The sequence below is a fragment of the Acinonyx jubatus genome, chromosome E4 (genome assembly GCF_027475565.1).
Source record: "Acinonyx jubatus isolate Ajub_Pintada_27869175 chromosome E4, VMU_Ajub_asm_v1.0, whole genome shotgun sequence".
NCBI lineage: Eukaryota > Metazoa > Chordata > Mammalia > Carnivora > Felidae > Acinonyx > Acinonyx jubatus.
This window is the reverse complement of record NC_069395.1, coordinates 46,099,992-46,117,811: the sequence shown is the minus strand read 5'-3', so window position 1 is coordinate 46,117,811 and position 17,820 is coordinate 46,099,992. Positions and strand designations below refer to the sequence as shown.

Below are 17,820 nucleotides of genomic sequence, written 5' to 3'. Positions count from 1 at the left end.
CACCTTTGTAAGTGAGATTTTTTTTTTTCTAAACATTTTCACGCTTGAATGTCTTCCCAAAAGAATCTAGTTCTTACATGTAAATGGTATTGCTTTGTTCTTTCTACTTTCTCTTTTTACCTGACAATAGCTGTAGAGATATTTTTGATATCTATAGCTTGATGTTACTCTTTTTAATTGCTGCACAGTGTTTCAAAATATGACTATGCTGTAAGTTATCTACTCATCTCCTAATATTAAATATTAAGCAGTTTCCACTTTTCTGCCACCACAGTGTTGCAGGGAATATTACCTATTGTCGTACCTGCTCTCATGTGGATGTGCATGAACGTTTCCCTCTCCTAGAACCTGAAAGTGTATTTGCTACATTACAGCATATGGGCCTTCAAATTTGAATAGATATCAACAAATTGCCTTTCAGAATACTAATCTATTTACCACACTCTCGCCAACATTTGGCATTGTTTGAACCCTTATTTATTTGTTTTGCCAATCTGACCTGTGAAAAGCAAAATTCATGTTTTCTTGTTTACATTCTCCAAATTATTGACAGTGAGCATCATTTTTTCTTCCAAGTTTTAATTTAAACTCCAGTTAGTTAACATACAGTGTAATATTTGTATCATGTGTAGGATTTATGGATTCAGCACTTACATACAACACCCAGTGCTCATCAAAAGTGCCCTCCTCCATACCCATCACCATTTAACCCATCCTCCTGCCCATCTCCCCTCCAGCAACCTTCAGTTTGTTCTCTATTGTTAAGAGTCTGCCTTATGGTTTGCCTCTCTTTTTCCTCCCTATGCTCACCTGTTTTGTTTCTTTTTTTTAATGTTTATTAATTTTTGAGAGAGAGACATACTGTGAGTGGGGGAGGGGCAAAGAGAGAGGAAGACACAAAATCCAAAGCAGGCTCCTGACTCTGAGCTGTCAGCATAGAGCCCAACGCAGGGCTGAAACTCACGAGCTATGAGATCATGACCTGAGCTGAAGTCGGACATTTAATGGCCTGAGCCACCCGAGCGCCCCTCATTTGTTTTGTTTCTTAAGTTCCACATATGCATGAAATCATATGGTATAGTCTTTCCCTGACTTATTTCACTCAGCACAGTCTCTAGAGTATCGTTTAATACAGCTATTGCTTAACTGAATATTTTTAAATTGCCTGGTTATATCCTCCATACATTTTTCTATGTTGTCAATTTTACTGATTTATTAAAAGTTTGCATACAACCCTTTATTTTATTCAATGCAAATCTTTACTCTTTGCTACTTAAGCCTTAGACACCTGCTCTCAGAAACTATAATGATACTCAAATTGAGACTAGGCTGTGAGAAATAAGCTCTCACGAACAATATGAATCAATACAGCCATATCAGTGTAAGCAAACCTCAGTAGCCCTTGAACGTGAAGTCTGGGAAATATCTAACTGCTCTTTTGTGATTGTTTCCTTTTGTCCATTTATAGAGCTAGCTTGAGTATTCATCTTATTGTCATAAATTTCTTTTCTCATAATTCAAACAATCCCATGTAAAAGCAAACGTTTCTCTGCATTTGGATCTTGCATTTTTCATTTTTTATTCTGAGCCTATGGGCAGAATATTTAGTGTCCAATAAGCTTGAGTTCCTCTGTTTCTAAAATAAATTCCCAGCATTTATAGTCTTATAAATCACAAGAATGAAAGGTATTACAAGACTCTGAGAACATGGTTCAACAATATTGTTTTCCTTCATGTTCATTTAATAATATTTATGTGGTTAAAATAATTAAAAGGGAGAAAATCCACATGGATTTCCACATATATTTTCTATCAACTGGACCCCTGCAACAAATAGAGACATGGTACTCACTTGCCATCTTTGAACCAGTGAATAACAGGGAAGGGAGTGCCTTTGACTTGGCATTCGAGAGTGGTGTCATGGTTGAGGACAACAGAGACTTCATTTGGGGAGCTGGCACCTATTATGGTGGGAGGAACTTGAACAAAGACATTTTATCATGAAAATCTATGATTTAGCAAAAACGAATGGGGGGAGGGAGAGCAGATTATTAATGATTTCTATAGTATTTCAGTAAGATTTTAATATTACAAATAAAATATCACATAAAATACCTTCATATTGCATCTGTAGACCCACCCAAATGTTAAATTTAAATATTGGAACACATTCATAAAAAATTTGCTAGCAGGACAATTACCTGCAAGAATTATGGTTGATTAGAACTAATTCATTTTGAGGAGAAGTAAACCCATATGCAAAAAGAGTTTGGAATATAAGTGAGCCGTGAAGCTCATAAAATGCAATTTACTAGTGCTGTACATTTTAGAAAATGAATGACATGATGAATATTAATCTTATAAGGTTCAAAACTGACATATTACAACATAGTGCTATTTAATGTATATTACCCTTGTTTCTTTTAAAGGGCCCCTAGGCTACGCCTGGATAGGGGACATACTATGAAAACGACTATGCTAGTTTTTATTCTCAGAATTATCAAAATATTGAAGAATTCCTGTACACTTCCTGGACTTTGAAATCCTCTCCCTTCATATCATGTTAAGATGTTTGGTCTTCATCTTCAGAGCAATGACTAGCCACCAAAGTAGCTCTGTCGATAGAGAAGGGGTGTGATCAGATTTGTGTTCGGAGATCACATTGGCTAGGGAATGAAGACTGGATTTCAGCGGCAAAGAGTGGAGGAAGGGGAGCAGTTCAGAGGCTACTTTAATTCGGCTTATGAATGATGATACTTTCACAGTTAAAAATGAAAGGAAGTAGATAGTTTAACATTGGATTAGGAAGTAGACTTAACAGGATGTAGGTAGATTTATTAAGTTGGGGAGGAGGAGGTAGAAAGGATGAGTGCCAGGTTCTAGCAGAGGCAAGCTGATGGATGGGGGTGCTGTGATGGGCATCGCTGAAGATGAGCAGAACAGATACTCATTGACGTTTCTGTTTGATATGCCACTGAGACATTCAAGTCAAGACACTGTGGAAAAGAGAAGATATATATTCGAAGATCCAGAGAAGTCTGAGCTGGAAATAAAAATATGGGGAGTCATCAGCACATAGAATTTAAAGTAAATGAGTGCTGAGAGAAATAACAGCAATGAGACTAATGATAGGAAAGATTACTTAGTGTGTTTGTTATAGTCTGTGCTTACATATAAGGATAAATTTGGTAGAGGAAATGCAAAGTACTTCAGGCTCTGAGAAGACTAATGAGAGGGATTATTTTCATGCTAAAGCAGTTTAAAAATGGCAATTTAAATGCAGCATCATTCCCAGACTTCATTTCCACCCCAGACTGACAAACATATGCCCATTTTGATGAACAAAACACTGAAAAGGGAGGAATTCATTTTATCACAAAGTAAACTTTGATTGGAAAATACAATTTTGCAAGCTAAAATGACAAAACTTTAAATTTATGATTACCATTAAAATTTTATAAATGCCTCATAACCCAATTTATATCCCAATTCTTCTACCCGCACTCAGAATTTTCCCCTCTCAATTAGAATCAGGGCAGAGGTGATTTAGTTATGAGTTAATTAGAATGCAGGGAAAGGAGCATTTGCTATCTCCTCCAGTTCCAGTTACAACCTAGCAGCTTCGGATGTCGACATTAATGAGTTTTACTCTGCATCGTCCTGTATAGTTTTTTCCCAGAGAATTTCCTGCCTGCCTAGCAGGAGAAATTGACAAGAGCAGTAATTTACTATTTTATGTGTAATACAGTACCAAACATCCACAGACATCTCTGTATGATAAATAACCAATAGCTTAAAACATTCTATAGCATATGACTCTGGTTAACCAAATCAAAGACAAAATAATGGCAGACCAAAACAAATTACATTTCTCTTATCAATTTCTTTCTAATCTCTTTGCTCTTTCACACTGTCAGCTCCACCCAATTATAAGAAATGCATCTGAAAACTGTAGTATTTTTTTTTAAGTTTATTTATTTATTTTGAGTGAGAGACAGCGAGCACAAGCGAGGGAGGGGCAGAGAGAGAAGGAAAGAGAGAATCTTAAGCTGGCTTGGCACTATCAGCGCAAAGCCCAGTGCGCAACTCGAACTCATGAACCGTGAGATCATGACCTGAGCCAAAAGCAAGAGTCAGACTCTTAACCCACTGAGCCACCCAGGTGTCCCTGAAAACTGTAGTTTTTTTAAAAGACCATTTCCCTTACCTAGCACATCGATGTTAAAATACTTCTGAGAAGTGCCTGCAATATTAACTGCTTTGCAGGAATATCTTCCTGCATCCTCTGGAGTGGCTCTAAAGAGCTTTAATATCTTTCCATTGTTCGTGATCTGAATACTGCTGCTTTCAGTCACCTTCAAAGGCCAAAATGGTCAGTGTTATTTCCAATCCTAATACAAATGCATAATTAAGAATTGATGTAAAAGTTTTATATCACTATTAATGAGAAAGTCACATCTGAATGGTTTATTTCAGAGACAGATGCAATGAGTTATGCATATTTTGATGTCTTCATTTACCTGGACGTCATCTTTGTACCACATAATGACAGGAGAAGGAGTACCTTCAACTTCACAAAAGAGATTGGCCAGGTGATTGACCAACACAGATACATTTGTTACTTGTTCTTTATCTTTAATTACTGGAGGAACTGCAAAAAGAGAGAAGTCATGGCTAGACAATTTTATAACAAATATTATTTATGAAGTCTCTTTACACAGGCCTTTAGAAAGTAAATTCTGAGATACGTGATAGCTAAGAAAGGCTGGTCATAATTTAAGCATATGCCTTAACATAAAGTGAAGTATCTCAACCAATATATAGTAACCCTTATTAAATTTTTACTCTGTCAGTTCAGAGTTTTATAGTGAAGATAAAACTTAGGATACATTTAAGGAAAACCTAGTTAGTCCACATACCACTGAAAATGCAAACTGCTAGGGTCTTAATGAAGTCATGTGGGACTCACTACTTCGCTGATGGAAGTGTATACTGCCCCGTGTCTATGAAAGCCAATATCCATGAAATTGCTATGTATGTATGTATTCTAGAGACAGTGTGTGAGCAGGGGAGAGAGGCCAAGGGGGAGAGAGAGAGAGAGAGAGAGAGAGAGAGAGAGAGAGAGAGAATGAATCTCAAGCAGTTTCCATGTGGAGCCTAATGCAAGGCTTGATCCCATGACCCTGGTATCATGATCAGAGTTGAAATCAAGAGTTAGACACTCAACTGACTGAGCCACTCAGATGCGTCAATGAAATTTTAAAATGAACATAACTTGTGACTGCTGCAAAATGACAAATGTACAAGTATTTCAGTGAAGTGCTACTTATACTAACAAATAATTGGTTGCACCTATATGTTCATCATTAATAGATGAAGGTTAAGGAAATCATGGCACAGTCATACAGTGGGATGCTATGTAGATATAAATAAGGGTTAGGAATATTGAATAATCCCCGAGATAGATATGTTAGTAAAATAGACAAGTGTAGAGCCATGTATACAGTATTCTCCTATATGTTTACCTTTTTATACAAAAAAACAGAGAATAAAATATATATTCATATTTTCTTGTTATGCATAAAATATCTCTGGGAAAATACACACACACACAAACACGCATACATGCATACAAAGCTAATAACTTTCTTTGCCCCTAGGGAGGATAAGTAGATAGCTTAGCTTAGGCCATGAGGCTTCTGACTATTCTACCATTTGAATTTTGAATAAAGTCAAAAAATTTTCACGAAATTTTAAATCAATCCATCAATCAATTAATCAGTTCAGCTCTCTCCCCGGTATCTCACCGCTGCGTCAGTGCTGTTAGGCATCAGCAAATTAATGAGAGGAGAGAGGAGGCCCCTGCTCTTGGGCACCCGCAGGAACTTACTCCAGCTCCAGACACACCGTAAACACTTTCATCTAGCAGAAGATAAGCTGTGAAATCAGATTTCTGAACCACAAGACACTTGTGTAAAAACTGCATTCCATGCCAGGCCTGAAATATTCCAAAGCTCAGTTCGTATTTTCTTTTAGAAATTATTTTGGCAAGGAGAGAGGGAAGATGGCGGCGTAGGAGGACGCTGGGCTCACCGCGCGTCCTGCTGATCACTTAGATTCCACCTACACCTGCCTAAATAACCCAGAAAACCGCCAGAGGATTAGCAGAACGGAGTCTCCGGAGCCAAGCGCAGACGAGAGGCCCACGGAAGAGGGTAGGAAGGGCGGCGAGGCGGTGCGCGCTCCACGGACTGGTGGGAGGGAGCCGGGGCGGAGGGACGGCTCGCCGGCCAAGCAGAGCCCCCGAGTCTGGCTGGCAAAAGCGGAGGGGCCTGACGGACTGTGTTCCGACAGCAAGCGCGACTTAGCGTCTGGGAGGTCATAAGTGAACAGCTCTGCTCGGAAAGCGGGAAGGCTGGAGGACAAAGGGAGGGAGAGCTGCTGAGCCCCCAGAGGACAGAGCTCAGTTTGGTGGGGAACAAAGGCGCTCGCCAGCGCCATCTCCCCCGCCCATCCCCCAGCCAAAATCCCAAAGGGAACCAGTTCCTGCCAGGGAACTTGCTCGCTCCGCGCAAACACCCAACTCTGTGCTTCTGCGGAGCCAAACCTCCGACAGCAGGTCTGACTCCCTCCTGCTGCCACAGGGCCCCTCCTGAAGTGGATCACCTAAGGAGAAGCGAGCTAAGCCTGCCCCTCCTGCCCCCGTGCACCTTGCCTACCCACCCCAGCTAATACGCCAGATCCCCAGCATCACAAGCCTGGCAGTGTGCAAGTAGCCCAGACGGGCCACGCCACCCCACAGTGAATCCCGCCCCTAGGAGAGGGGAAGAGAAGGCACACACCAGTCTGACTGTGGCCCCAGCGGTGGGCTAGGGGCAGACATCAGGTCGGACTGCGGCCCCGCCCACCAACTCCAATTATACACCACAGCACAGGGGAAGTGCCCTGCAGGTCCTCACCACTCCAGGGACTATCCAAAATGACCAAGCGGAAGAACTGCCCTCAGAAGAATCTCCAGGAAATAACAACAGCTAATGAACTGATCAAAAAGGATTTCAATAATATAACAGAAAGTGAATGTAGAATAATAGTCATAAAATTAATCGCTGGGCTTGAAAACAGTATAGAGGACAGCAGAGAATCTCTTGCTACAGAGATCAAGGGACTAAGGAACAGTCACGAGGAGCTGAAAAACGCTTTAAATGAAATGCAAAACAAAATGGAAACAACGACAGCTCGGATTGAAGAGGCAGAGGAGAGAATAGGTGAACAAGAAGATAAAGTTATGGAAAAAGAGGAAGCTGAGAGAAAGAGAGATAAAAAAAATCCAGGAGTATAAGGGGAAAATTAGAGAAATAGGTGATACACTAAAAAGAAATAATATACGCATAATTGGTATCCCAGAGGAGGAAGAGAGAGGGAAAGGTGCTGAAGGGGTACTTGAAGAAATTATAGCTGAGAACTTCCCTGAACTGGGGAAGGAAAAAGGCATTGAAATCCAAGAGGCACAGAGAACTCCCTTCAGACGTAACTTGAATCGATCTTCTGCACGACATATCATAGAGAAACTGGCAAAATACAAGGATAAAGAGAAAATTCTGAAAGCAGCAAGGGATAAACGTGCCCTCACATATAAAGGGAGACCTATAAGACTCGTGACTGATCTCTCTTTTGAAACTTGGCAGGCCAGAAAGAATTGGCACAAGATCTTCAGTGTGCTAAACAGAAAAAATATGCAGCCGAGAATCCTTTATCCAGCAAGTCTGTCATTTAGAATAGAAGAAGAGATAAAGGTCTTCCCAAACAAACAAAAACTGAAGGAATTTGTCACCACTAAACCAGCCCTACAAGAGATCCTAAGGGGGACCCTGTGAGACAAAATACCAGAGACATCACTACAAGCATAAAACATACAGACATCACAATGACTCTAAACCCGTATCTTTCTATAATAACACTGAATGTAAATGGATTAAATGCGCCAACCAAAAGACATAGGGTATCAGAATGGATAAAAAAACAAGACCCATCTATTTGCTGTCTACAAGAGACTCATTTTAGACCTGAGGACACCTTTAGATTGAGAGTGAGGGGATGGAGAACTATTTATCATGCTACTGGAAGCCAAAAGAAAGCTGGAGTAGCTATACTTATATCAGACAAACTAGACTTTAAATTAAAGGCTGTAACAAGAGATGAAGAAGGGCATTATATAATAATTACAGGGTCTATCCATCAGGAAGAGCTAACAATTATAAATGTCTATGTGCCGAATACCGGAGCCCCCAAATATATAAAACAATTACTCATAAACATAAGCAACCTTATTGATAAGAATGTGGTAATTGCAGGGGACTTTAACACCCCACTTACAGAAATGGACAGATCATCTAGACACACGGTCAATAAAGAAACAAGGGCCCTGAATGATACATTGGATCAGATGGACTTGACAGATCTATTTAGAACTCTGCATCCCAAAGCAACAGAATATACTTTCTTCTCGAGTGCACATGGAACATTCTCCAAGATAGATCATATACTGGGTCACAAAACAGCCCTTCATAAGTTTACAAGAATTGAAATTATACCATGCATACTTTCAGACCACAATGCTATGAAGCTTGAAATCAACCACAGGAAAAAGTCTGGAAAACCTCCAAAAGCATGGAGGTTAAAGAACACCCTACTAACGAATGAGTGGGTCAACCAGGCAATTAGAGAAGAAATTTAAAAATATATGGAAACAAACGAAAATGAAAATACAACAATCCAAACGCTTTGGGACGCAGCGAAGGCAGTCCTGAGAGGAAAATACATTGCAATCCAGGCCTATCTCAAGAAACAAGAAAAATCCTAAATACAAAATCTAACAGCACACCTAAAGGAAATAGAAGCAGAACAGCAAATGCAGCCTAAACCCAGCAGAAGAAGAGAAATAATAAAGATCAGAGCAGAAATAAACAATATAGAATCTAAAAAAAACTGTAGAGCAGATCAACGAAACCAAGAGTTGGTTTTTGAAAAAATAAACAAAATTGATAAACCTCTAGCCAGGCTTCTCAAAAAGAAAAGGGAGATGGCCCAAATAGATAAAATCATGAATGAAAATGGAATTATTACAACCAATCCCTCAGAGATACAAACAATTATCAGGGAATACTATGAAAAATTATATGCCAACAAATTGGACAACCTGGAAGAAATGGACAAATTCCTAAACACCCACACGCTTCCAAAACTCAATCAGGAGGAAAGAGAAAGCTTGAACAGACCCATAACCAGTGAAGAAATTGAATCAGTTATCAAAAATCTCCCAACAAATAAGACTCCAGGACCAGATGGCTTCCCAGGGGAGTTCTACCAGACGTTTAAAGCAGAGATAATACCTATCCTTCTCAAGCTATTCCAAGAAATAGAAGGGGAAGGAAAACTTCCAGACTCATTCTATGAAGCCAGTATTACTTTGATTCCTAAACCAGACAGAGACCCAGTAAAAAAAGAGAACTACAGGCCAATATCCCTGATGAATATGGATGCAAAAATTCTCAATAAGATACTAGCATATCGAATTCAATGGCATATAAAAAGAATTATGCACCATGACCAAGTGGGATTCATTCCTGGGATGCAGGGCTGGTTCAACATCCGCAAATCAATCAACGTGATACATCACATTAACAAAAAAAAAGAGAAGAACCATATGATCCTGTCAATCGATGCAGAAAAGGCCTTTGACAAAATCCAGCACCCTTTCTTAATAAAAACCTTGAGAAAGTCGGGATAGAAGGAACATACTTAAAGATCATAAAAGCCATTTATGAAAAGCCCACAGCTAACATCATCCTCAACGGGGAAAAACTGAGAGCTTTTTCCCTGAGATCAGGAACACGACAGGGATGCCCACTCTCACCGCTGTTGTTTAACATAGTGCTGGAAGTTCTAGCATCAGCAATCAGACAACAAAAGGAAATCAAAGGCATCAAAATTGGCAAAGATGAAGTCAAGCTCTTGCTTTTTGCAGATGACATGATATTATACATGGAAAATCCGATAGACTCCACCAAAAGTCTGCTAGAACTGATACATGAATTCAGCAAAGTTGCAGGATACAAAATCAATGTACAGAAATCAGTTGCATTCTTATACACTAACAATGAAGCAACAGAAAGACAAATAAAGAAACTGATCCCATTCACAATTGCACCAAGAAGCATAAAATACCTAGGAATAAATCTAACCAAAGATGTAAAAGATCTGTATGCTGAAAACTATAGAAAACTTATGAAGGTAATTGAAGAAGATTTAAAGAAATGGAAAGACATTCCCTGCTCATGGATTGGAAGAATAAATATTGCCAAAATGTCAATACTACCCAAAGCTATCTACACATTCAATGCAATCCCAATCAAAATTGCACCAGCATTCTTCTTGAAGCTAGAACAAGCAATCCTAAAATTCATATGGAACCACAAAAGGCCCCGAAGAGCCAAAGTAATTTTGAAGAAGAAGACCAAAGCAGGAGGCATCACAATCCCAGACTTTAGCCTCTACTACAAAGCTGTCATCATCAAGACAGCATGGTATTGGCACAAAAACAGACACATAGACCAATGGAATAGAATAGAAACCCCAGAACTAGACCCACAAACGTATGGCCAACTCATCTTTGACAAAGCAGGAAAGAACATCCGATGGAAAAAAGACAGTCTCTTTAACAAATGGTGCTGGGAGAACTGGACAGCAACATGCAGAAGGTTGAAACTAGACCACTTTCTCACACCATTCACAAAAATAAACTCAAAATGGATAAAGGACCTGAATGTGAGACAGGAAACCATCAAAACCTTAGAGGAGAAAGCAGGAAAAGACCTCTCTGACCTCAGCCGTAGCAATCTCTTACTCGACACACCCCCAAAGGCAAGGGAATTAAAAGCAAAAGTGAATTACTGGGACCTTATGAAGATAAAATGCTTCTGCACAGCAAAGGAAACAACCAACAAAACTAAAAGGCAACCAATAGAATGGGAAAAGATATTTGTAAATGACATATTGGACAAAGGGCTAGTATCCAAAATCTATAAAGAGCTCACCAAACTCCACACCCAAAAAACAAATAACCCAGTGAAGAAATGGGCAGAAAACATGAATAGACACTTCTCTAAAGAAGACATCCGGATGGCCAACAGGCACATGAAAAGATGTTCAACGTCGCTCCTCATCAGGGAAATACAAATCAAAACCACACTCAGATATCACCTCACGCCAGTCAGAGTGGCCAAAATGAACAAATCAGGAGACTATAGATGCTGGAGAGGATGTGGAGAAACGGGAACCCTCTTGCACTGTTGGTGGGAATGAAACTGGTGCAGCCGCTCTGGAAAGCAGTGTGGAGGTTCCTCAGAAAATTAAAAATAGACCTACCCTATGACCCAGCAATAGCACTGCTAGGAATTTATCCAAGGGATACAGGAGTACTGATGCATAGGAGCACTTGTACTCCAATGTTTATAGCAGCACTCTCAACAATAGCCAAATTATGGAAAGAGCCTAAATGTCCATCAACTGATGAATGGATAAAGAAATTGTGGTTTATATACACAATGGAATACTACGTGGCAATGAGAAAAAATGAAATATGGCCTTTTGTAGCAACGTGGATGGAACTGGAGAGTGTGATGCTAAGTGAAATAAGCCATACAGAGAAAGACAGATACCATATGGTTTCACTCTTATGTGGATCCTGAGAAACTTAACAGAAACCCATGGGGGAGGGAAAGAAAAAAAAAAGGGGTTAGAGTGGGAGAGAGCCAAAGCATAAGAGACTGTTAAAAACTGAGAACAAACTGAGGGTTGATGGGGGGTGGGAGGGAGGGGAGGGTGGGTGATGGGTATTGAGGAGGGCACCTTTTGGGATGAGCACTGGGTGTTGTATGGAAACAAATTTGACAATAAATTTCATATATTAAAAAAAATAATAAAATAAAATAAAATAAAAAAATTAATCAGTGCAATCAGATTTTCAGTTTTCTGTTTGATAACATTCTATTCACATTAATATTAAATAATAATACATTAAGAGAATAACATATATAAGAATTTGAAAATGTCACATATTCAATTGTATGATTTTTCTATGTTTACCATGGACTTTGAGGTTATATTTTTTTTCTGTGGTTCCAGCTTCATTGACTGCCACACAGATGTACTCCCCACTGTCAAAGGGTGTAACAGAAGCAATGACCAACAATGCACCATCTTCCAAGATAGAAATCCCAGGCTCTCTGCCTGTCAGCTCTCTACCATTCCATATCCATTTGATGGTTGGTTTGGGGGTACCTAAATAAGAAAGCAAAGCTTTGTGACATTTTAAATAAAATTAGGAATCATTACAACATATCAAATATATTTAGGAGAAATAAAAATATTTTATGACTATAATTTGTACACTAAGGCACTATGCTACTTTCAAGATACTTTCTCCTGGCATGAAATAGCAAAGAGATTGGTATTTAAGGCCTCTAATTCCTGATCAGTCTTAAGAGACCTATGGTCTCTAGTGTAGAGGTTGAGCAAGTTGTTTATATCAAGATATTCAGAAGACAGTAAGCAAACCAAAACACATTCTTGAGTAAGTCCATGATCATTAGTGGGGAAAAAAACTATATTAATCAAATGGGAGAGTTCAGGGATGAAAACAAATGAAGAACAGAAAGCAAGAGACTATCACAGGAATACAACATAAAAATTGCCCAACCAAATAGAATGCATACATGATATGCAGAAGCGATACTTTATAATTTCACATTTAAAAAAATTTAACCCACGAACCATGAGATCGTGACCTGAGCTGAAGTCGGACGCTTAACCAACTGAGTCACCCAGGCACCCCTAAAAATTTTTTTTTGATCTTTATTTTTTAGAAAGAGAGAGAGAAAGAGAGAGAGAGAGAGTGCGAGCGAGCTCAAGTGGAGGGGGAACAGAGAAAGAGGGAGGCACAGAATCCAAAACAGGCTCCAGGCTCCAAGCTGTCAGCACAGAGCCCAACACGGGGCTCAAACTCATGAAACATGAGTTCATGACCTGAACTGAAGTCGGATGCTTAACCAACTGAGCCACCCAGGCGCCCCTATAATTCACATTTTAAATAGGCCTGACATAGTAGAGATGAGCAATCTACTATCTACACATATGTGATGATCTCATGCTGCTGAACATAGGACAGTAGAACAATTCTTGACTTCTTATATTGAAAAGAAAGTTGGGAAAGCAGAGAGGACTGATTTCCTAGATTTATTTATGACAAAAGGGTAAATGGAAGTGATGTGCTCATGAGTAAAACTCACAAAACCATTCTGAAGTACATAATTGCGCCCAAAGCACATACTGGTAATAGACAAACATTAATTCTGTATTAAGAATATATTTATTTAACAAACAAGGTATCAGGTACTTTTAAAATTTACTTAATATCTATAAAAATATAAAAAAGAACATTAAATTAATATGATTACACATTATTAATAATCCTACATTAATGGGTAATAAAAATATTAAAATAATGGCATATAATCCAAGACAAGAACAAAAGAATGGCAGAATCTATAAAATGTGCCATTAATGCTAAAGGACTTATAAAAGTAACTGTGAAAGTTATATTTATGAGAAAAAATAAAACAAAAAGATTGGCCTATTTTGTTGTGCTGATAGTAAAAGGCTGACTGATGAGAAAGAGAAGGTGAACTGATGGTCTGCAGTTGTCTATGTTGCCAAAGAAAAAAGGCGTGTAATCATTTCCTCATTTCTTTACATCCCGCTCATTCCTTTATGGGTTTCAGACTTAGTGGATATTTGTGAAGCTAATAAATGAAAAACTAAATGAACAAGCAAAAGAAGTATTATCTTTAACTTCTAAATGGTAAATGGTAGAACAATTATGGCCAAGATGAAATTTTTTGTAAAAGATAATGATACGGTATCTAGCTAGTTTATTATTTTTAAAAATTTTTAATGTTCATTTTTATTTTTGAAAGAGAGAGAGACAGAGTGCAAGCAAGGGAGGGGCAGAGAGAGAGTGAGACACAGAATCCAAAACAGGCTTCAGGCTCTGAGCTGTCAGCACAGAGTCCAATGTGGGGCTTGAACCCATGAACCATGAGATCGTGACCTGAGCCAAAGTTGGACACTTAACCAACTGAGCCACCAAGACACTCCTCTGGCTCCCACATTTTAAAGACAAATCCTGTCAGAAGTAACAGGAAGTAGCATGAACTAAATGGGAAAGATACTAGATAAGACAAGTTTGGAATAACAGGTCTTTCCACTGAAGCAAATAAAGTATGTGTTGGGGAAAAATACCTATTCAATGAGCTGTTATTTAAAAGAGAGATTAAAAAAATAAAACAAAAGAGGGATTAATTGTCATTATGCCCAAATGTTATAGCAAGGGCCAACAAATGGATCTTTTTATAATGATGTTTTGGGTTCAATAGAGAAATCTGATATAATATAACTTTATGCCAGTGCCCATATGTCCTAGTACTACATACCTTTTGCAGGACATGGAAATGCAATGCGTTGGTTGGCCACTCTTTCTTGGAATGGAGTGTTATATGGAGGTTCTAGATCTTCCAGTGTAGGTGGTTCTATTAGAAACATAAATGCATTATCACAGGCTTTCCTTAAGCAGTATCAAACTCTCCTGAGGCATCATCAACCAACTACATTGGTGAACTGCTATCTTTCCGGATTCCTCTTTTAAATAGGACACAAATTTCTAGCTGCCAGACATTTCTACCTCGATGTGACCTAGGGATCTAAAACTCAAAATGTCCCCACTGTCCAAATTTATCATTTTGTGCTTCCCACAATTCTCTTGTGTTTCCTTTATTCCCTCAGTTAAGGTGTCATGCTTCATCCATTTTTCTTATGTTTCCCTCCCTTACTCCTGACCTCCACATCCAATCAATCATATAGTGCCATATGTTCATCACATATCTGTATCTTTATCTTCCTCTATCCTCAAGGTCACTGCTGATTTCAAACCCTCACTCCTCTTGCCAAAATTACTTCAATAGACTTCTTACAGGAATCCTTTTTTTTTTCAAATGTGTTCCCCTTTGGATTCATAATCTACAGAGTCCTCAGAATACTCTCTCTGAACCGCAAATCTCATTTGGGGCTTCCCTGATGAAAATCATTACTTGCATTCATTTTACCTGCAGGATAAAGTTTCACACCTGTTCTTCCTTCAGTACACCCTATCAATGAATCCAATCTCCCTGAACACCCTCACTATCCATGAAGAAATCATGAAGAAATTTGGGAGTCTTTCTTGAGTCCTCTATCTCCTTCGCTCCCTATATCCAATTGGTCACCATCCCTGATGATTTCCTCTTCTAATTATTTTTTGAGTCCACTGGCTTCTTTCCTCCAGTCCAGCTACCATCATCTTTTGCCTGAGCTACTTCTGTAGCCCCCAGCTGCTTCTCTTCACCTTCTCTAGACAAACCATTCTCTCCCCCAAAGAGTGATCTTTTAAAATCCACACCTGACACATCATTTCCCAGTAACAACCCCTCTGAATCTTTTCACTGCATACAAAATAAAGTCTAAACTCCTTAATCTAGGTTCCTAGATCTTGGATAATCTGGCCCATGACTGTGTGTCCAGCTTTACCACATATCACTCAACACTCAGTCTGAAATGGGCCAGCTGGCCTTTACTGATTGATGTATTGATTTATGACAGTATATCCAAAATGTCGTATTTCCTCTTCTTCACATTTGACATCCTTCTCCTAGAAGGCTCTCACCACTCCACCCCACCCCACTGTATCTTTGCCCATCACCTAATAAGCTTCTACTCCTTCTTCAAATCTCAACTTGCATGTCCCAATCCTTGAAAGCCTTCTTTGATTTGTCTTTCTTTAAAAACTCTTATAGATCTACCATTTCATGACAGCATTAACCAATTTTTGTGCATGAGATTATCTTGTAAATGTCTATCTTTCCCATTGAACCATAAACATAAGCACTCAATAAAGTCTCCTGAATCAATGGGTGAACTGGATAAGCTCTCCAACAGTGTGCTAGCCATCCATCCCAAATTGCAATGGGGCAGTTATGAAGTACTAAGTACTATGCTAAATACAATACATCCTTATCTTTCCTTCTTGCCTTTCCACTCTCATTCTCTCTGCCAGGAATGCTCTTCCCCTTAATTTCCATATGGCTGGTTCTCCTTAGTCAACAGATCTCACTCCAAGTATTACTCCTCAGAGAAGTTCTACCTGACAATGCATCTAAAGTAGTCAATTGCTGGGAGCATCACCCTATTCTAATTTTCTACTTAGCACTTCTCACTATCTGTATGTCTTGCTTACTTGCTTGATTTCTGCCGATGCACAGTAGAACAGCTTATGACAGCTGGTGCTTTGCTTTTCTCACTACTTTCTCCTCATTGCCTACGATATGACAGACACCTGGCAGGAGCTTGATAAATATTTGTTGTTTGAAGGAATAAATATTTATCTTTAAAGCCTCAACACAAAGCCAACATCATTAGGGGAAACAGCAGATCTAGATTTTTAGGGATCAACATTGAGTGCATGCTAACAGGATGAGGTGAAATCCTACTCCAACTCACTCTGTTCACAATTTCTCCCAAACCAAAAATAGTGGGTGGGGTACTTATCTAGGATTGTATCCATTATTGACATCATCCATGGCAACTTCATTTTCAAAAGTAAACATACAAAAATGGATGCAGGTTTAGTAATAGTATGGTTTCACTTCTTTCTAGAATGGTTCTCCTTTCAAAGTTAACTCGAGTCATAAAAGGTACAGAAATCTTCCAAAAGTGATCCACGACTCTCTAAGATTATATATTTTGTATAGACTCCAGGGGTTTGTCCCCACTCCCCACCCCCACCATACTTCTATTTCCTTATGCCCCAAATCACCTTGGACATGTAGGGTTATTTCCGATTCATCACTGCCTGCTATGTTAGTAGCAACACATGTATATATGCCGGCGTCAGAGAGCATGGCTTGGTTGATGCTTAAAGTTCCATCTGAACTGCTAATATGCTGCCCTCCATCAACCAGCATGGCACTTCCACCTTTAAACCAGGTGATTACAGGAAGAGGTGTCCCTTGAGCATTGCACGGAATGTCCACTCTTTGACCAACTTGGACTTTGATTAGTTTAGGGCCACGCTGTATCTTTGGAGGAACTAGAAACAAATGAGGATTAATAATCCAATTAAAAATGCTTTTAATGTTTATTTATTTATTTTTTGAGAGAGAGAGAGAGAGAGAGAGAGAGAAGGGGAAGAGCAGAGAGAAGGAGACACAGAACCTGAAGCAGGCTCCAGGCTCCAAGCTATCAGCACAGCTCGACATGTGGCCCGAACCCATGAACCCCGAGACCATGACCTGATCATGACTCGAGCCCAAGTCTGACGCTCAACTGACTGAGCCACCCAGGCGCCCCTATAATCCAATTTTAAACAAATTCTTTCCTTTTCTCACTTTAAATGAGAACTCTTTACCAAGAGACAGAATGAAAAAGTGGAACGATCTCAGGATTTGGACCCAGGCTCAGGCCACTTACTAGCTGTGTGATCTAGAGCAAGTCAGTAAATTTCCTGAGGCTTGTTTCCTTAATAATCCAGGCCAAATAACCTAATCAATACCAGTACACTGCAAGGATTATGGAAAATAATAAATCTGAAACCCCTCATGCCAGACTTGAGGAAAAAGCAAGTATTTAAAAATGTTAGGTTTCCTTTAATTTATAAATAACTTGAAGTTTAAA

General features: G+C 39.2%; 1 protein-coding gene across 25 annotated transcripts in view; it reads right to left on the bottom strand.

Annotated features, from left to right (window-relative positions):
• HMCN1 (hemicentin 1) overlaps positions 1–17,820 on the bottom strand; it is a 703,321-nt gene that overhangs the window by 203,210 nt on the left and 482,291 nt on the right. For all 25 annotated transcript variants that reach the window (XM_053209695.1, XM_053209701.1, XM_053209691.1 and 22 more), the window contains 6 exons: positions 16,964–17,236; positions 14,550–14,645; positions 12,145–12,339; positions 4,521–4,651; positions 4,208–4,355; positions 1,853–1,979 (listed from right to left, as the gene is read on the bottom strand). In XM_053209695.1, the coding sequence (XP_053065670.1) occupies positions 1,853–1,979; positions 4,208–4,355; positions 4,521–4,651; positions 12,145–12,339; positions 14,550–14,645; positions 16,964–17,236 (970 nt within the window). The remainder of the gene's footprint in view (positions 1–1,852; positions 1,980–4,207; positions 4,356–4,520; positions 4,652–12,144; positions 12,340–14,549; positions 14,646–16,963; positions 17,237–17,820) is intronic.